This window comes from Grampus griseus (assembly GCF_964374135.1).
Source record: "Grampus griseus genome assembly, chromosome: 7".
Classification (NCBI taxonomy): domain Eukaryota; kingdom Metazoa; phylum Chordata; class Mammalia; order Artiodactyla; family Delphinidae; genus Grampus; species Grampus griseus.
The window spans coordinates 15,375,956-15,396,843 of NC_139001.1; the positions used below are offsets into that span (position 1 = coordinate 15,375,956).

At 38.2% G+C, this 20,888-nt stretch overlaps 1 protein-coding gene across 2 annotated transcripts in view; it reads left to right on the forward strand.

The window, feature by feature from the left end:
* Positions 1–20,888, forward strand: part of FARSB (phenylalanyl-tRNA synthetase subunit beta) — a 67,236-nt gene that overhangs the window by 8,622 nt on the left and 37,726 nt on the right. Inside the window, exons 3-14 of one of the 2 annotated variants that reach the window (XR_014297010.1) lie at positions 845–999; positions 2,932–3,001; positions 3,585–3,700; positions 8,602–8,752; positions 9,900–10,008; positions 10,950–11,020; positions 12,520–12,581; positions 13,527–13,578; positions 15,141–15,202; positions 15,476–15,683; positions 16,197–16,277; positions 17,137–20,300. Coding sequence is in view for 1 of the 2 variants with exons in the window: in XM_082658708.1 (XP_082514834.1) it covers positions 845–999; positions 2,932–3,001; positions 3,585–3,700; positions 8,602–8,752; positions 9,900–10,008; positions 10,950–11,020; positions 12,520–12,581; positions 13,527–13,578; positions 15,141–15,202; positions 15,476–15,683; positions 16,197–16,277; positions 20,208–20,300 (1,230 nt within the window). In the remaining variant the exon portion in view is untranslated. The remainder of the gene's footprint in view (positions 1–844; positions 1,000–2,931; positions 3,002–3,584; positions 3,701–8,601; positions 8,753–9,899; positions 10,009–10,949; positions 11,021–12,519; positions 12,582–13,526; positions 13,579–15,140; positions 15,203–15,475; positions 15,684–16,196; positions 16,278–17,136; positions 20,301–20,888) is intronic. The other variant, XM_082658708.1, reaches the window with a different exon arrangement.

The following is a 20,888-nucleotide window of genomic DNA, read 5'->3' on the forward strand; positions in this document are numbered from 1 at the left end:
CTTCAAATTTTTTTTTTTTTAATATTCATTTATTTATTTGGCTGCACTGATGGTCTTAGTTGCGGCATGTGGAATCTTTAGTTGTGACATGAGGGATCTAGTTCCCTGTGCAGGAATCGAACCTGGGCCCCCTGCATTGGGAGCATGGAGTCTTAGCCACTGGACCACCAGGGAGGTCCCCTCTTCAAATGTTTTTTCTTGTTTTTATAGTATTACTCTCATTCTCCTGTTGTTTGTAGGCTTGGGTGCCCATAGGATTTAGCTTTTTAGAGTCATTATCTTATAAAAAGTTGCATATCTTTAATCTTTTTTTTCTTTTTTTTTGTTTGGCCGCGAGCTGTGGCTTGTGGGATCTTAGTTTCCCGACCAGGGATCGAACCCAGGCCCTCGGCAGTGAAAGCGCAGAGTCCTAACCACTGGACCTCCAGGCAATTCCCAACATAGCTTTTATTTGGTGAATTCTCTGTACTTTGTCTCACTGACACTTTTGTTGTTATTGCCCTGTGTTCTTTTTGGTGTTTTCATTTTCTGTTTAGATTAAGGATGGGCAAACTTCTTCTGCCAGATAGCAAGCTTTCGAAGGCTGTATAGTCTCTGTCACAATTCAGCTGTTGCAGTTTGTAGATAACAATAGGTAAAATGTAAGTGAATAGGCTTGGCTATGTTTCAGTAACACTTTATTTACAATAATAGGCGGCAGGCATGATTGGCCCACTCCTTGTTTTAGATGGATTTCTGCTGCTCTGGAAAGAACACGAATAATGCAGTTACTACTTTATAGGGCTACTTTTTCAAAAGAATTTGGATTTATTTAGTTTTATTTTAACTTTTGGGTTTGTTTTAGACATCTGAGAAGGAAATTATAAGTAAGGAACAAGGTAATGAAAAGGCACAGGGGGCCTCTGATGTTGTTCTCTACAAAATTGATGTTCCTGCCAATAGATATGATCTCCTGTGTCTGGAAGGATTGGTTCGAGGACTTCAGGTCTTCAAAGAAAGGTAAGGGAATATGTTCATTAAATACCTGGCTAAGTTGGCTTTCTTTTTTCTTTGCCTCTCATTATCAGCAACCCTGTTTAAGTTTCTAGAAAAAAACTTGTTGGACAGGTACACAGCTTTGGGTCTGCACAGAGGGATGATTGGAGCCTTTAGATTGTAGCCGTTTGAAAATTTGCCTGAATATTGAGTCATAGCCTTTCATTTTGGGAGTGTATTTTAAAGCTGGAGTGGTTAATGATTTTATGGCATCTTAAAAAACTTTTTAATGGGTTCATGTGAGTTCTTTAGTAATCCAACTGGAGTAGAAAGTTTGTTGGGTTTGTTAAAGGCTGGGAGAAAAGTAGAGGTGGCACAACTATATGCTGTTTTCTTAAGAATTCTGAGGAAGCTTGGGAATGGAGCCTCCTAAGTGGAAAACTGAAGATCTTACGTTGGCTGTGGGCAAGTTAATTGACTTTTCTAGTTTCAGTCTCCTAATTTATAATGAAGAATATTTTTAAGTCCTCTTCCAGCTCTTCATGTAATGCATATAGAAAATGATGAATGTATGAAGTGAAAAAGAGGTGAAACAGTAAAGCTATCAAAAATAATTATTTTTGGTTTTGATTACTTATTCATTATCTAGTCAGTCTCAAAAGAGTAAGAGCCTGAGGCTGATGGGCTAGACTCTGCAACTGTGAGGCCTTCGGATGAGTGATGGGTGCTGGTGAAAGGATGATAATTAGGCATTTGGTTAATGTGGTGAAAATTTGGGGGTTGACCCAGGTGCTTCTCTGCATGACAATCAGATGTTTATATTTTAGGGTCAGGGATTAGCCCTTACAATGTGTTTCCCAAACCTGTCCATATGTATTTCTGTTTTTAATAGGCACCTCGTATGATTTTTATGATGAGACTGAATTAGGAAAGTGACTTAAAACCTTTGCTACTCAAAGTGTGGTCCATGGGCCAGCATCATCTGTAACACCTGGGAGCTTGTTAGAACTGCAGAATTTCAGCTTCTACCCAAGACCTATTGAATCAGAATATGTGGTTTAACAAATTCCCCAGTTGATTGTAGGCATGTTGAGGTTTGAAAAGCACTGACTTAAAACAGTAGTTCCCACCCACTTCTGATGATAACAGTCACCTGGACTCTGCCTTCAGAATGTACTGTTTACCAGGCCTTTCCCTTGAATATCCTGATTCGTTAGGTCCAGATGGGACCAGGCCATCTGTATTTGTTATAAGCCCTGTTTTTCTTAGAAGCTCAAACTCTCATGGTTGGAATAAAACTTCAAGGTGATTTAATCCAGCCCCTCAGCTGATGTTTAAATGCCCCCTATACAGTCGCTTAGTTAAAGGTTTTCTAGCCTCTGCCGAGACTCCAGTGATAGGACACGCATTACCACGAGGCATCCTAGCCCATTTTTGTTTTATTTTTTTTAACAGATTTATGTTATTTATTTATTACCCATGCTGCACACGGGCTTTCTCTACTTGCCGTGAGCAGGGGCTGCTCTTCGTTGTGGTGCGTGGGCTTCTCATCGCGGTGGTTTCTCTTGTTGCGGAGCACGGGCTCGAGGCATGCGGGCTCAGTAGTTGTGGCTCACGGGCTCTAGAGCGCAGGCTCAGTAGTTGTGGCACACGGGCTTAGGTGCTCCGCAGCACTTGGGATCCTCCCGGACCAGGGCTCGAACCCATGTCCCCTGCACTGGCAGGCAGATTCTTAACCACTGCGCCACCAGGGAAACCCCTAGCCCATTTTTAGACATCTAGAAATGTTAGAAAGTTTATTAGGTTTTTTTTTTTAATACTCAGCCCAAATTTGACTTTCTGTAACTTTAACCCATTGTCCTAGTTCTGTTCATTTTGTATACTTTCTATACACAGAATAAATTAGTTTATCGAATGTTTTGGTTAATAATGAGAAAGTTTGTTTTAATATTTTAGGATAAAGGCTCCAATGTATAAACGGGTAATGCCTAATGGAGAAATCCAGAAATTGATCATCACAGAAGAGGTAATAATGATCCATTCTTATTTTTCTTTTAAAAACTTCTCTTTGTGTATATCTCTATAAGGTGGGACAAAGGTGACCCTTCTGCTAAATGTAGTTTTCTTTGATCACTTGCTAAAATGGATGTGTATTTAGCCTCTAGCTCTTAAAAATTGTCATTTAGTTTTTTACCAAGAAGTGAAAGGGAACACAGCATTTGTTTTCCATGAATAATTTTGGAAAATAACATCCAAATGTTTGCCTAAAATACATTTGAGATATAATTGTTTAAATTGTGGATATTAATAAAATGTAGAAAAAATCTTTTGGGGAAAGACTATTTTGGTAGAAATATTAACTACGAGCAAACTACTTAAGGGTTAACTTTTTTCTCAGTAATTCAGTAAATTTTCAGAGGTCTTGCTGAAATGTAAATTGCATGAGGACAGTGACTTTGTCTCATCACCACTATATCTTACTGTTGACTGAATGAATGAATGTACACTTGTTTGAATGAAAATTTGTGACAGCTAACTTTCTATTACAAGATGATATTACAAAGAAAAGCCTTAATATTTACCATCTCTAATGATATAACGAATTTCAGACAGCTAAAATACGCCCGTATGCTGTTGCAGCAGTTCTCCGAAACATAAAGTTTACTAAAGATCGATATGAAAGCTTCATTGAACTTCAGGAGAAGTTACATCAGAACATTTGCAGGTTTGTGGTCGCCTCTTCTTTCTTCCTTGCCTCCTGCTCTCCTTCCTCCTTCCTCTCCCTCCTCCTTCCCTCCCCTTCCCTTTTCTCTTCCTCTTTCCCCTGCTCTTTTCTTTCTTCCTCCACTGTAGACTTTTTTCACAGCATTTCTAAATTAATCATATGTGGGAGTAACAAGAGTTTAAAGTTAACTAAATTTAAATAAGTTTAAATTTCACCAAACAGCTCTTTGTTACTGCTTATAGATAGTGTATCCATGGAGAAATAAGAGATATATTTTGAGTACTATACAGAGAAGAAATATCTAGTCCTAGACATTTCCTTGGTTTTTGTTTTTTGGTTCAAATCATTAACAGTGGATTATACTACTAAATATTAAACCATGGTAATTTGAAGTATGACTTATTTTAAAAATAGACAAAAGTTTTTGACTTGATCTCATTTTTTTTTTTTTGCCACACGCGGGGCTCTCACTGCTGTGGCCTCTCCTGTTGCGGAGCACAGGCTCCAGACGCGCAGGCTCAGCGGCCATGGCTCACGGGCCCAGCTGCTCCGCGGCATGTGGGATCTTCCCGGACCAGGGCACGAACCCGTGTCCCCTGCGTCGGCAAGCGGACTCTCAACCACTGCACCACTAGGGAAGCCGTGATCTCATTTTTTGAGTGAATATAATTATAAATTGACAGGTGAAACTTGAGACTTTTACATAACTGAATTTTCTTATTCTGTCTTTGGCATTGCTACACATCATTTCCCATACAGCTCCCTTTAGTGTGGCGATCTTCAAACCTATATAATTGCTGAACTCCTAAAGGTCGAGGAAGGTAACAATGGGAGTCCTTGAGCTAATTTCAGTATTTCAAAAATCCTAATAGAAAATATATATTTACTGATGATAAGAAATGTCAGCCTTTAGCTAACATACCAAGTTTTTTTTGTGTTGGTACTAAAATATATAAACGTAAGTTATCTCATGCTAGTCAAAGATATGATTAACAGTTATATAAGTCTTGAGTAAAAATGGAAAAAAATAATTTTTATATTTTAATAATTGCAGTAGTTGCAATTTGGTAAACTGTGGAAACTAGAAGAGGCTTTTGTGTAAGGGTGGTCTAGAGACAGGGTTGGGGGGACTTTGGGCGTTTTCTTCTGGTGTGAAAAATATTAAAAAAATAAAATACCTGTGGTTAAGCTCACGAGGTTTCTTTTTCTTGAAACATTTTTGCATACATCGTAGAAGAAACTTTTTCTCAGATTCTGAATAACATTTATTCCAAGTTCTTTTATAAAAATAATCTATTTGTCATCTTGCAGATATTATTATTCTTGAGATATTAATATTCTTGAGATATTATTATTATTAATTCTTAAGCATAATAAGAATCTTATTATTCTTAATTCTTATTATTATTCTTGAGCAAAACAATAAGAATTTAAATATAGTTTCAAAATATAGGACAAGATAGAGGATTTCTGACAAGCACTGATATAGCTAGGACGTGCTTGAGCCCAGTTATCTGTTCTGGTCATTTGAAGAATCTAATTTTTATTTATATTGGAAAGCATTTCCTTAATTCTACTTTAAGCTCTGTTTTATACAGTATCTCTGGAAATCATGAGCTTTTTCTAAAGGGAGAATAAATCACATCCTAATACTCTGGTGTGCCAGAGTCAGTAAATCCTAATTTGCGTTTTTCAAGAGATATGTTTATTTCATTTAAATTACAAAATTTACTGGCATAAAAGTTGTTTATGATCTTCCCTTATTATCCTTTAATATCTGTAGTATCTGTATCAGTATCACCTCTTTCATTCCTGTCTTCTCTCTTTTTTCCCCTTGATCAGTGTAGCTAGAGATCAGTGTACACATCAGTTACTTCAGTGAGTATCATTGTGTATCAGTTTTCAGAGAACCAGCTTTTGCTTTCATTGACTTTTCTCTGCTTTTTTCCTCTATTTTTCTGTTTTCATTGATCATGCAGTGTTCTGTCTAGGGCTAGTTAGTCCTTACTACTGAGGCAAGACTTTGTTCCTATATATCCATTGCCATATGAAGAGTGAGGTTCTCAGTCTGTGTGAGCACTGTTGCCTTGGACGGTTCTTTCCCTGGCCTTGGCTGGTTTCCTCACATGCACACACTGATTAATACTCAGCTGAATTCTTGAGGGGGCCCCTCTGCAGATATCAGAGTTCTCTGTCTGAGTAGCTCTGTCCTCCCCAGTACTCTGTGCAGTGAACTCTGGCCGTCGTGATCTCCCTAGACTCTCAGCTGTGTCTCCTCAACTTAGGGAGTCCACTGGGCTCTAGCCAGACCCCGTTTCCTGCCCTGTGGCTTGAAACCCTTCCAGGCAGTCAGCTGGACTGTCGTAGGGCTCACCTTATCTGTTTTCTGTTTGTCATCTGCCCTTCATAGCCTGACCTCCAGTGCCAGCCATGAAAACTGTTGTCTTATATGTTTTGCCTTTTTTGTGATTGTATCAGGCAAGAGAGTAAATCTAGTCTTTGTTACTCCATCTTGGCTGGAAGGGTCCAGTGAACTTTTTACTTCAGTTACTTTAGTGTTCATCTCTATAGAATGTTTGGTTCCTTTTTAAAAAGTTTCTTTTTTTTTGTCTGTTATTTCCCCGTCTGTTCATTGTGTGTATATTTTCCACATAATTCTTGAATGCTTTTTGTAGTGGCTTTTTTGTAGTAGTAGTAGTAACGTTTTAAAAATCTGTGTGGTGACTTGAAAATCTGGGTCATCTTAGCATCGGTTTTTATGGGTTGGTTCGTGTGGAATATGTCATGTTTCTCTGTTTTCATATGCACTGCTTTTTGATTGCATACAGAATATTTTGTTATGTAAGAGGCCCTTATTTTGCTCTTTTTCTCTGAGAAGTGGTTTCTCTTGCAGGCAAAGAGTCTTGCATACTTAGCCTGACTCACTCTCGAAACATTTGGCTAGATGAGACCTCTGCAGTTGGCAGCAGCAGAATTTTCTGCCCAGTTCTTTGAGCTGCTACTTTTTCACAGCAAGACTTTAATAAAATTTCTGCCAGTAGAATAGGTAAAATCTTGATTTTTGACTATTTTTTGTTTTCATATCTTTTTATATTGGGGATATTAATCCTTTTTCTGTACCTACGTTGTAGACCTTTTCTCTCAGTGTGTCTTTTGACTTTTGGGGCTTTTGGTTGTATAAAGTTTACAGTTTGGATATAGTCAAGTTTGTCAGTCTTCCTATATGACTTTTATGTTTTGTGTCTTAAGAAGGGATATTCTACTCCACAGTTTTAAGCATTGTTCTCCTATATTTTCTTTGAATAATTTTTATGGTTCCGTGTGTGTGTGTGTGTGTGTGTGTGTGTGTGTGTGTGTGTGTGTATGTTTGCCTTTTGTTTTTCAAAATGCATAGCTCTTTGATTAATCTGGAATTTGTTTTTTTGTGATTGGTTTGACGTTGAAATTTAGTGACATTTTGAGGTGCTGTTTCAGGATTAAGAAACCAGTATTAATGTCCAAGAAAACATGGACTTTCTTACCTATGAATTTGTCAATTATTAATTTATCTAAACTTACTGAACCATGTATATTTCTACCTATGCTAGTATATAAACATGTAACTCATTGAGTAAAGTAACACTTCCTTTAGGCTTGTCAACAACTCTTCAATTTACCCATATTTATTAAAGTTCTAGTCACCTGTCTTGGAGTTTGACGAAAAAAAATTTTTTTTTAATTTTATTCAGTATAGTTGGTTTACAATGTTGTGTTAATTTGAGGTTGACCAAAATTTGTTTCTTACAAATTTTAAAAAGTATGTCATGGTTCATGTAATATGGACTTTAACACATTCCTTGATTACTAATGATTTTATCCATTTGTTTGTTTTTTGGGTTTTTTTTTTACGGTACACGGGCCTCTCGCTGTTGTGGCCTCTCCCGTTGCGGAGCACAGGCTCCGGACGCGCAGGCTCAGCGGCCATGGCTTACGGGCCCAGCCGCTCCGCGGCATGTGGGATCTTCCCGGACCGGGGCACAAACCCGTGTCCCCCGCATCGGCAGGCGGACTCTCAACCACTGCGCCACCAGGGAAGCCCTCCATTTGATATTTAATTGTGGTTATACATACATATTCTAATATATGTACACATAGTCTTTGAGACTTTAAGAATTCTTTAGAACATCATAAATTCTGACCAGGTTTCTCTTTTGAATTGTCTTTTGGAAAGCTTAGAGCCAAATTTGTGACCCTCTGTGATAAGACTGTAAGCTTTGAAATTCTAATTTAGTACTAATCAACATTGTTTCTGGCTTCGTTTTATATCCCTACTTCTGTTTCTTTCTCTCCTACTTTGTATCTTGCTTTAAGTTCCTAAAATTACCTTAAATCCTTTACAGATAAACTGTAGAACAAATGAAATTAATAGCTCTTGAAATTTCCTTACATATTAAATTTTAAATATAATTCACAGTTTTTAAAGCTAAATAATTTCCATTAATAAAGCAATGTAGCTATGTGACAGGAGATTTAGGAAAATATGGAAAAGCCAAAAAACACAGGAGTTTTTTGGTAGTTTATTCTAATTTAATAAGATTTATGTTTACTTGAGAACACTAGAGGAAATAGATTAAAAGAAGGTAAAGGGTACGTTGACTTTGAAAACGTCCTAATAACATAGTACTAGGGATAACATAGTAGAAGGGATTTACTTCAGCTGCTGAAATAATGTGTTTTAAGTAGCTTTATATTTATATTTCTCATAATTTTTAATGGTTGTGAAGGTGCTATATAGTAGTAACAGGCTATTTTAAGGAAGTGTCTAAAAATAAAAACCCTGTACTCTGTTATCTTTAGAATTTCTGCTTTGAGATATTCAAATCGTTTTCTGTTTCTCTTTCTCTCTGTCTCTCCACATTTAGGAAAAGAGCCTTGGTTGCTATTGGTACCCATGACTTGGACACTTTGTCAGGCCCATTTACTTATACTGCGAAGAAACCTTCCGATATCAAATTCAAGCCTCTAAATAAGACCAAGGAGTATACAGCCTGTGAACTGATGAACATATACAAGGTAAATGTTCTTTTATGTTAATGTAATAGCTCTGGATAAAGCATGAAATTCCTCCCAAATCAAGTCTTAATTAGGGCAATAAAATGAGTGCTTGAAAAAATAGCAGTGTCTGGGCTCCAACCCAGAGATACTGATTCCTATGATCTAGAGTGAGGTCTGGGCATAGTTTTGTTTATTATTACTTTTATTTATGTATGTATGTATGGCTGTGTTGGGTCTTCGTTGCTGTGCGCAGGCTTTTCTAGTTGCGGTGAGCGGGGGCTACTCTTTGTTGCAGTGCTTGGGCTTCTCATTGTCGTGGCTTCTCTTGCTGTGGACCACGGGCTCTAGGCATGTGGGCTTCAGTAGTTGTGGCACGTAGGCTCAGTAGTTGTGGCTCGTGGGCTCTAGAGCACAGGCTCAGTAGTTGTGGCACACAGGCTTAGTTGTTCCACGGCATGTGGGATCTTCCTGGGCCAGGGATCGAACCTATGTCCCCTGCATTGACAGGCGGACTCAACCACTGTGCCACCAGGGAAGCCCTGTTATTACTTTTTTATCTTCTCAGATGTTTTTAATGTACAGCCAGGATTGAGAACCACTGAAGTAGGTCATACTGCATTGTAATATTCACATTTAGGTATAACTAAAACTCATTCAAATATAAGGAACAATGAGATTTAGCTAGTTTTTTTGTAGCATGCACTATTGAAAAGCATCTATCTCCCGTGATTAGCACTTTAGAATCCAGCAGTGAAAATGAGCTCAGTAGTCACTTTAAATTGCATTTAACAAATAGTAAAAGATGTGGGTATCATTTGGAAAAAGCAGCTATTATCATTGACCTGATTTGCAAGTGATTTCTTCTATTTATCTAAATAGTTTTGTATGGTTTGTGTTTTGCTTAAGGTGATTCAGGCTTACTCTGCAAGTCTGTTTTCAGTCTTGAAAAACGATTGCGGTCTTATCTTTCCCCAGTAGGAAATGAGGCTGTATAAGGATTCTGAGATATTAATTTACATTAGAAAATAGTATACATTTAAAACTTTGGGGGCTGTTTTATTGTTTTTCTGATTTTCCCCCCCTCTTTTTATGCTAGGTAGGTATGTAAACTAATTACAGTGGCAGAAATAAAAAGCTAATTTTGTTTGACTTAATTTTTTTTCAGACTGACAACCACCTTAAACATTATTTACATATAATTGAAAATAAACCTCTGTATCCGGTTATCTATGATAGCAATGGTGTCGTCCTTTCAATGCCTCCAGTCATCAATGGTGAGTTATTTCTTAAGCACCATAGGTTTTTTGCTGTTTCCCTCTTATTCTTTATCATTTCTGTGGAATTCTCAGTAGACTTGACTGAATCAGTCAGATGACTCAATCTGAGAATCTCTGGTCATTTGTGGATTTTATTGTAATAGTTCTTTTCATTCATTTTTCAATATTTTACTGGTGATTTTTATGTAATTTATAAATGTATACATATTTATAAGTTTATAAATATTTTCTGGTGCTACTCTCTGGGTTCTGTTATATTCCTCCAAAGGGTGTTGATATTGTGGTTTTAGCAGGTAATTCATTTAGTTAAACTTAAAGTCAAATTCTGTCTGGCCTGCTGTTTTATAGTTAAATTAAAATTTTAAAACTGAATTTTACCCTCTTAACTCCTTTCTGAAGCTTTTGTTGAAGAAGCAAATTGAACATATTTACAAAATTTAGTGATGTCAGAGCCATAGATGTTTGCCCTTCTGGAAGTGAGAAGGGGGTTCAGTTGATTCACGATGGGAAGGAGAATCTTTTCTTCCTCAAGGTCTTGGACTCTAGTACTTATAGTGGGTTTCAGGGTGAGCCAGATCCAAACCCAAATCTTAGCCTTGCTGCTTAATAGCTGTGATCATGTTCAGTGAGCTTAATCTCTGAATCTTAGTTGTCCTGCCTGCAGCCCTGTCATAGATCGTGGTGAAAATGAGATGAGACAACTTCTGTTAAGCACCTTACATATGGAATGCACTCAGTAAAACCTTGTTTTTATTTTATCTTTATTCTCCAGCTTATAATGGGAGCTTAGAATGAAAGTTGTATATCTCCTTACCTCTGAGGTGTCAGCTTATATTATGTTCTAAACTAAATTGTAGTTTCTGTTTTGTAGAGCTTTTTCGTGCACTTTTATTTCTGAAACTAATTGTTTTGTCATTATTGTTTTGTGTTTGTTGCAGGACATCATTCCAAAATAACAGTAAATACTAGAAATATATTTATTGAATGCACAGGGACAGACTTTACTAAGGTAAATAAAACTTTTTTTCTGTTTTTGTACTGTCAGGGTAGATTTTTACTTCTGGGCCAAGACCAAGTGGCTAAACTTTAAAATATGTTTATTTTGTAGGTGGGGACATACTTTAGCCACTTAGAAAATTGGAAAGATGTAGCTATTCTGTACTTTGGTTAAGGTGCTTTCATTCAGTTGACAAATGTTTAGTGAGCACCTACTATCTTTCCAATGCCATGAATTTAATAATGAGTTACATGTTCTTGACTTCAAGGAACTTGTCATCTTGTGACAGAATTAGCCAAATACATTACTGTAAAACAGAGAACGGGATCTACATTGTAATGCCATCTGTATAAAGTGTTCATCTTAGTTGGCTTAGTTTGAATGCTAACTAATTTCATACCTTCGTGTACTTGGTAAAAAAAAAAAGTTAAAACCAACTGGCTATCAAGTTTTATTTAGCAAATTGATAAAGGGTTTATACACACAAAGATGTCTAGAATATGTAGAATACTAATCTTTCAGTCACTTTTCGTCACTATATATTAGATTGGATTGTTATGAAAGCTTTTTTTTAATGGCATACTTTTTCTTTACAAAGGTTAAGTAAGCCATAGAGTGAGGTGGCAATTAAGCAAATTAAGAAAGGTAAACTTGAATGGCAGAAGGCTGGAGTATAGAAGTAGGGCAGATAAATGGCATTCACATACATCTTACAGGATTGGAGATCCTTGTAAGATATTTCATTTATAACTTTTATATACCATATGTGCCTTCAGAAATATTGTCAGGGTAATATAGCTTTTCCTGTTAAAAACTTTTTTTAAATTTGCACATTAGCAGACCTTGGATATCTTTTCTGAAGCTTGTATATGAGTGAAGTATATGTAAAAGCAAAGCATATATCCCAATAAGGTTACTGTATTTTTTTCTTTTAATTAAAAATTAAAAAAAGATTTAATTGACAAATCTGTATGGCCTTCACTGTGTACCAGGCATCGCTCTATGTGTTTTATACACACACACACTCATACTCTTAATCCTTGTATTAACCAAATGAGGTAGGAACTTTTATTATCTCTACCTAACAAACAAAGGTACAAAGACAGTAATTAAGTGACATGCGCAAAATCAGACTGCTAGTAAGTGCTTGGGCCAGGAGTCTGGCATCTGGCTGCAGAAACTTATGAGACTGATAAGGTTTACTGCCATAGTTAGCCATCTGTCTTTCTTGAAATTTGCTCAACCCAAGGGAGGGGGTGGGGAAATAGATGATTTGTCTCAGTCATGGATTGTAACTGTCAGAGAACCGCATAAATGCAGAACACCTGAAGATAAGGTCAGGGCCTCTCAAGCTCAAGAGTTTTTACTCCACTTCTTTCTTTAAAATTTATATATACAGATACAGTTTTAGATGTTTGGAGACTAAATTATATTAAATATTAATTCATTTCCAGCTGATGGAAGAAAGTATATTTATGGGTTACCATAATATTTGTTTTCTTCCTTTGCAGGCAAAAATAGTTCTTGATATCATTGTTACCACGTTCAGTGAATATTGTGAGAATCAATTTACGTAAGTTCGTTCGGCATCTTTATCAATGATGGCCTGTTGTTCTGAAGTCAGAGCACTAAGGCCTTGTGCTAAATATAAAGATGAAATATGTGGTTCCTGTAACTAGAATATATAATCTCTTTGGGGAGCTAAGACATGAACAAATAATGTATAAAGTAAAAAGTGATAAGTACCTTAAAAAGTTTCAGTGATGTTCTGGCCGTTTGTAAGGGCAGGTTACTGCTAGCTGGGGCAATCTGGGTAGACTTCATGGAGGCAATGAAATTTAAGCTGTATTTAAGGATTTGAGACTGAACATGGAGAAACAGCAGAAGGAACAGCTAAACAAAGATAGAGAATCATATATAAGAGCGAAGCATGTATCCTGTGTATACTAATAAGATTACTGTATTTGTTCCAAAGCTAATTTTTTATTTAAAAAATTGCTTATCAAACCTATATGGCCCTTACTGTGTACTAGCATCATAGTTTATTCTAGAGTATTATAATTCAAAATAAATGTATAACTGTAGAAAGCATGACTGAAATTGTATGGGCAGTGTTGGTTATTTTTTTTAATTGATTTGCATTTTAGTGGTTGTGTCAGTCAGCTTTCATTGTGTAACAGCATGACCCTGGTAAAGCCTGGAATGTGTGTGTCAGTATTGGCAAGGTGTTCATCAAGGATGCATGCTTTGTAGGACTGGGAGATAAACTTATCAAGTGGGTGCTGCCTGAAGAGACATGGGAGCTACAGGAAATGGAATAGTAATGTTGTGTATGGGAGGATTAATCCAAACAGCAGTGTTGGAATGTGAATAGATTGAATGTGTTGAGGCTGCAGTTGTAGATCAAGTGAAAGTTTTGTTAACCACACACATTTTTAGAATTTATGGCCCTTTTTTCCCCTTAAGTTTTAGTTTTATTTATATTTAATTTTATTTCTGGCTTTATTTTTGTTTTCAGGGTTGAAGCAGCTGAGGTAGTTTTTCCTAATGGAAAATTACATACCTTTCCAGTGAGTATAGAAGAAGTGACTTGGTGATGATGATGACTTTGACAACAGCAGTAACATTAATAATAATAGCTGTAGAGTGCTTTTGGTCTTTCTGTCCATCTGTGCATCCACCCACCTACATGCCAGGCACTATACTGTGTGTATTACATGGATTTAATCCTCACATTAACCCTGTGAGGCTGGGTGCTATTATTAGGCCCTTGACCTTGAGATGTTAAATAGCTTGCCTATTACTATTCAGTGGTGGAGCTAGGATTTAAGCCCAGACAGTCCCAACACACTGTATTATACCACATTTCACTCCCAACCCACTACATTATACCACAGCATTATATGGCCATAATGCCTGTGGTTTATTCCCTTATTAACTAGGTACCTAGGTAATTTATCGTCTCACCCCTTTTAAGGTTAGTCAGCCCTCCAAACCACTGGGCCACCAGGGAAGTCCCAATAGCAGTTTTTTTTTTTAATTGATTGTAGTTGCTGTTATCAGTTAGCTTTTGTTATGTGACAAACCACCTCAAGGTTTACTAACTTCAAACAACGATCGATCGTTTGTTTATATCATGATTCTGGGGGTCAGCTGGCTAGTTCTGGTCAGGACTGGCTGGGCTAATCTCTGCTAGGCTCCAGCTGGTTGGTAGGCTAGCAGCTGGATGACCTGGGATGGCCTCACTGACATGTCTGCGTCTTGGCAATGAGGTGAACAGGTCAAGTGCCTCTCATCCAGCAGGCTAGCTTGGGCTTCTTTACATGGTGGTGTCTGCACTCAGGTGATAATGATGCTTCTGCTCTGAAAATTGCATTTTGAATAGCAAGCCCATTGTCCTTACCTGAGTCCAAACGGGTTTTTAAATTTATGGCCTTTTTGCGAGTGGCGGTTACAATTTTGAGAGTAATTTTGTGATAAGAAATACTCATAGGTATGTTTCCAACGTTGCTGAAAAGCCTGGATTTTATGTGTGTTTGTTCCTATCTCACATGGTAGAGTTACGTACTGTTTGAAGGAGAGTGAGTACTAATTCATGAGATGCTCCCAGCCTGGCTGTCCTGGAGCAGGTTGATAGCTAGGACTGGGTCGTAGTTGCTTTTCCCCACCTGAAAAAAATGATAGGAAAGGAATGACTTCATAACACTCTTAGATTTAGTATGATGGATAGTCCAATATGGCACATGAATTATTCTTTCTTGGTCATAAACACCTACTTGCATGAGGTGAAATTGAAAATCTTCAGCAGGATTTGTAAGCATTTTAGAAATGATGTAATGCACTAGTGTTTTGCTGAAGAGAATGGTGATTGATCAAGTAAAAGAGAAAAATGGTTGGCATTTTGTAATATTTCCAAGAGTTCCAGTTGTCTAGCAAGTAGAACGTTCATGTATGAATACAATGTAGCAAGTAATGTCCTGAAGCGCACTGAGTTTATTTTTGACATCTGGCTCTGATGACAACTGCTTGGGAGGGTAATGAAACCACAACAATAATGAATTGAATTAGAAAGAGGCTAATGCTGTATCTGGCAGGACTGATTTCAGCTTCTCAAACTCTCTTTCTCTCTAAGGAACTGGCTTATCGAAAGGAGGTGGTGAGAGCTGATCTAATTAACAAAAAAGTTGGGATCAGGTATGCTCTGAAAACGTCATTTATTTATTTACTGTTGAAGAGAATTCAAGAATGAAGTACACATATGACTGCTTAATTTTCCCTGAAAAAATGCTTGGAGAGAATTTTGATATCCCTTCAGAGTAATAAGTGACAATAGAACATCAGTTAGGATGTCTGGTGTCCATTGGAATTCACAAAGATAGGTTTCAGGTAGTAGCATATTTTAAAACAAAATATAAACATGTTTTAAATAATCCAGTGAAGTTTATGGTTTGTACGTTCCTATTTCAGAGAAACTCCAGAAAATCTTGCCAAGCTTCTGACCAGGATGTGTTTAAAGTCAGAAGTCATAGGCGATGGGAATCAGATTGAAATTGAAATCCCTCCAACCAGAGCTGACATTATCCACGCCTGTGATATCATAGAAGATGCAGCTATTGCTTATGGATATAACAACATTCAGATGACTCTCCCGAAAACATACACCATAGCTAATCAAGTAAGATTGCACCCTTAAATAAACACTCCTTATTGTTAGAAACTGATTATTGAATGCCAGGAAGGCTTCGAGAAAAACAGAACATAGGAATTAAGCGGTACTGGCCGTGCTGTGCTCTGAGAGGCATTTGCTGTGGAGAGGATGCAAAACAGATGTCCGATTGATTAGAGTACGTTGAAAACCTGTGATGACTAGTTCTTTGAAGAAAGACAGGTTTCGAGTTCGGAGCCCTTCTTGCATCTCTAAGTAGGAGATTCATTTTCGGATCCTGGGCCTGAAGGCAGACGTGGCGTGTGGGAGGGGTAGAAGCGGGGGGTTTGTACGTCTGGGTAGGAGTGTTGGGGTAGTGGTGATGGGGAGGGGTCGGTGTGGTGGGGAAATGGTGGGACGAGCAGCATATTAGGATGGAAGGGTGGTTTCCTTTAAGTGACAAGTTTTCTATAAGTCTCTCTTTTTTTTTAATAAAAAAAAAGTGGGAAATTTTATTGAGGTGAAATAATTTCTTCCCCCCAGTTTCCTCTAAATAAACTCACAGAACTCCTGAGACACGACATGGCAGCTGCTGGATTCACTGAGGCACTTACCTTTGCTCTGGTATGTTGTACATGCTTTTGGTGCCCTGCTCATTGTTTTCTTTGAATCTCCGAAATACTTGTTCTGTGATTCCTTATATGAATTTATAAAAAGTTATAAAGAACACTTTGTTACCTGAGATTGTGTAATTTCTGGTAAAGAAATGAAGATTTCTTTTTTTTAGTCACAGAAAAGCACGAAGGACTAAATTTTAGAGTTTCATGTAATTGTTGAGGGTTCACGATGAAGTTCGTAACCAAATTTATTAAGTTAGAATTTTTAGTCTTAATTTGGTTGTGGCTGTACCCACTAGATGCCGCCCTGGTTAAGGGCTTGTGGACTGCTCCACGTTAAGCCTGTTTCTTTGTCTTTGAACATGTTCACAGACATTTGCTTTGAGTTGAAAAGCTGACATGAAAGGCCTAAGTCAGGAAATGAGTTTTATTACAAAATCAGACAGAAATCTCCCTCCCCCAGCAGATCGAGCATTTGAAGATATCGAAATGTGTCTGCAATTTGTAGTTTCTTTCTCTCTCTTGCTGAGCTGTGCTATGGTGCCCACAGTGTACTTCTTGACTATTCAAGTCTGTTTCACCTTAACGATGTAAGGCAAAAACCAAAACAACCAGGAAAGCTCCCCCCAACGCAATTCTAGCTCTAAACGTCTCAGTCTTTTAAGGTGTTTACAGAAGGCAGTGGTGGGAATCACGACCAGTACACAGAGGGCTGGTGAGGAGATGTAGCCTCTCTCACGTCACTTTATTGAGCCTTTGTAATTCATAGGATGTTCTCACTGGAAGGGACCTTCCAGATCTAGTTCAACACCTTCCTTTTGCTTTTTTTTCTTTAATCTTTTTTTTTTTTTTTTTGTGGTACGCAGGCCTCACCCGTTGCGGAGCACAGGCTCCGGACGTGCAGGCTCAGCGGCCATGGCTCACGGGCCCAGCCGCTCCGCGGCATGTGGGATCTTCCCGGACCGGGGCACGAACCCGTGTCCCCAGCATCGGCAGGCGGACTCCCAACCACTGTGCCACCAGGGAAGCCCTAATCTTTTTTTTTAATTAATTTATTTTATTTATTTTTGGCTGTGTTGGGTCTTCTTTTCTGCAAGTGGGCTCTCTAGTTGTGGCGAGCGGGGGCTACTCTTCGTTGCAGTGCGTGGGCTTCTCATTGCGGTGGCTTCTCTTGTTGCGGAGCATGGGCTCTAGGCGTGCAGGCTTCAGTAGTTGTGGCACACGGGCTCAGTAGTGTGGCTCTCAGGCTCTAGAGTGCAGGCTCGGTAGTTGTGGTGCACGGGCTTAGTTGCTCCGCAGCATGTGGGATCTTCCTGGACCAGGGCTCGAACCCGTGTACCCTGCATTGGCAGGCGGATTCTTAACCACTGCACCACCAGGGAAGTCCCAACACCTTCCTTTTTCTGGTTTAGAAATCTTTCATTCAACAACATTTATGGAACATCTGTTATATGCCAGGCACTGTACCAGTGAGGAAGCCGGAGGCCGAGAGAGGATAAGTACCCAGCAAAGTTTACACAGACAGCAGGAGAACCATGACCAGAATCTGGCCTTTTGACTCCTTGAGGAGTGCTTTTCTGTTATGTCAGACTGAATGCTAGGTTTGAGGACCATGTCATTCATATATGGCCCACATATGCATATGCAGTCAGGAGCAGCAGTGATTCCATGTGAACTGATGTACAAAAAATAGCACAAGGAAATGTATTCTGTTCTTTTAGAAATGTATTCTATTTTTTATAATTAAGTGGCAAAGGAATTGATTTTGTAACTGTGTAGCCCCATGCATCTAAGGGGGAGCACGTTCTCTGCCTCCTGACAAGTAGCTACTCTGCAGAGAGAGTTTGTCTTCCACAAAGGGCTTTATGTACATGATTCCATCTCTCAGTGCAGCCCTGTGAAGTAGGTGTTTCTGTCTTACACAGCAGTTAATTGAGGTAACTTGTCCCACTTCGTGCAGCCAGTTGGCTGTGGACCAGGGATTCCAGCACAGGTCTGTCTGTACCCCAGGCCTGTGACTGAACTGTCCCACCACGAGTGCCAGAAACAGTCTGTTCAGTTGTCCAAGGTCACTTCAACACTTTATCACAGTGGGGCGGGACAGGGCGGGGGTCAGAATTAGGTGCTAGAGAGTTTCAGATTTGTAGTAACAGTTTTGCTATAGGAATTTCAACATGAAAGGTGTTTATAAAGTTACATACTTTCTAAGCAAACCTAAACATCACTGGGCCTTATATCTAGTTTTGCACAAGAGTAGCAGCCCTTCTCTTCCTAAAACCCAGCCCTTGACTTCCCAGGTGTAAGTAATTCACATATCATCATCATGATTTTTGCTGTATCTGCATACCAGTTGTAATATTTTCATTTAAATTAGCTCACTTTTAAAACTAAAAACCTACTTCAGCCTTATTTAAGAATAATGTTTGTAAAAATTACGGGCTTCGTTTACTTATTCTATTTTTTCTAACAAGTAAATGTGTTTATTTAAAATAAACACATAAATATTCTTATAAACATTCCATCCTGTATACCAGCTACTGCTGCTTCAGGATACCTGATTTAAATTGCTTCTTACCTCTGTCCCTTGTGGTCCATCATCATGATAAAGTGCAAGGTCACTCAGATACCTAGCTGTGTAGCCATGTGTCTGTGGGCCCTTTTTCTTTGATACAGGCAGTATTAGTTCTGTTTGAGAATAGATCGCATCATGTAAATTGCATTTCCTAACTGGTCACGTTATGTCTAAATCTTGTTATTAAAACTCCTCCATGTTATGGAGGAAAAAATGGTTATCCCAGCATGCCTGCTGCCATTCTCCACTGCTGCAGCTATGGCGGTGCAGGGAGCTCTTTTCTCCTGTGCCTGGATGTGTCTTCAGAATCCTTCCTGAAAGAGCAAGGCAGAAGTCATTAGAACTGGCATTGGCATCCAAACCCACTCTTTTTTTCTAAGTGAAATACAGACCACTAGTCCTGAGGACAGTTTTCTATTTTCCAACCTAATGTTGGAAAATAGAAAAGAGTAACTGATGGTACATCAGTTTTCATGTTAAGTTTTAAACTCTTTCAAATGTTAACATTAATATATGTGATAATTGTTTATTCTTAATAATGACATTAGTTATCATCATTAATATTTTTTGATCACTTAGTTTGTGCCAGGTATTGTATTTGTTTATCTCACAGTCATGGAGTTTTATTTTCAGAATTCTGCCTACCATCCTGGTTTTGAGGGTGACAGGCATCTTTCTTTTTTTGGTGGGTGAGTGCCTAGGAGCTTGCTCATTACCCAGAGCTTTATCAAGCACATCTGCGCGGAAGTTAAGTGACGTAGTTGAGGCCATGGGAATTCTGCTCTTAGTCCCACCATTCTATCGCAAGTCAGTACACATTTTGCAGAGGTTACAATAGTAGTCAAAACACAAAGTCATATGAGCACCAAGGAGGGAGAGAGAATTTCTGACTAGAGTCATTAGGGTTATTTTTATGGAAGTGGTGGAAGAGATGTCTTTTAAGTAGAATCTTTCAGGGGGTGGAGAGGCAGCAAGTCGGGCAGGGAGGGCATTTCAGGTAAAGGTAAGGAAAAGTGTACAGTTCAGGGAATGAGCAGGGAATTGTAGCAGACTCGGCTGGTAAGGTCAGTGGGAGGCTAGCTTAGGGGGGCCCAAGTACAGGTTACACCACCAGCTCCATGTGAAAAATGTACTTTAGCTCTGCATCATGGTTAGAACTCATTGTAAGAGAATTATGAATGTTAAATTGCATCTGCTGTGGACCTGAATTTAATTGATACATGTTTATTCTCAGCTTATTCTTAGCTTACTTTATATAATCTACATTGCCATGAGGCCATCAAAAGTTGTTACAGCATTAAATACTTTTTATATTGGATTTAGTCATTGCTTTTCCATATTGACCTATTTTTATGTATTTCTTAGTGCTCCCAAGAAGATATTGCTGATAAACTGGGTTTGGATATCTCTGCAACAAAGGCAGTCCTCATAAGTAATCCTAAAACAGCTGAATTTCAGGTAAGAGTTTTAAGTAGTTAAGAATTCGGGTAAAAACTGAGAGACAGTCCATGAGTTATGAAAAGTCTCTTCAGTTATTTTATCTCAAATGGCAAAATCATAGAGCTTCTTTAGAATTTCTTCTTGGATAGATTTATATTTGGTTCTTACATAACATTGCTGACAAAAATTCTTTAAATATTTTATAATCTTTTCTTGATTAACCTTATAGGTGGTTCTTACTTGCTTTGTGCTACCTATACCTAGCCCAGCCTTTCTTGTTTGAACTTTCCATTTCACAATTGATTTTTTTTTTAATACTATTTTCAGGTTTCATCTCTTTTCTATCCATTTGTAATACATGAAACTACACCTGTTCCCAGTACCTCCATTAAGTCTTTTACTTTGAAATAAATCGTTACGCCAGTTGCGGACTGTGCTGACTGTGCCTTTCATTGTCATTGTCTAGTTTATTGGCAGTCTCATGTGGAGGTTAGGAATATTTAAATGAGAATGATACTCCCTTGATAGTAAACGTTCAGTGATTTACATGATAGATTCGGACCTTAACTATAAAAAGAGAGCATTTCAAAGTTATAATATCTTTGC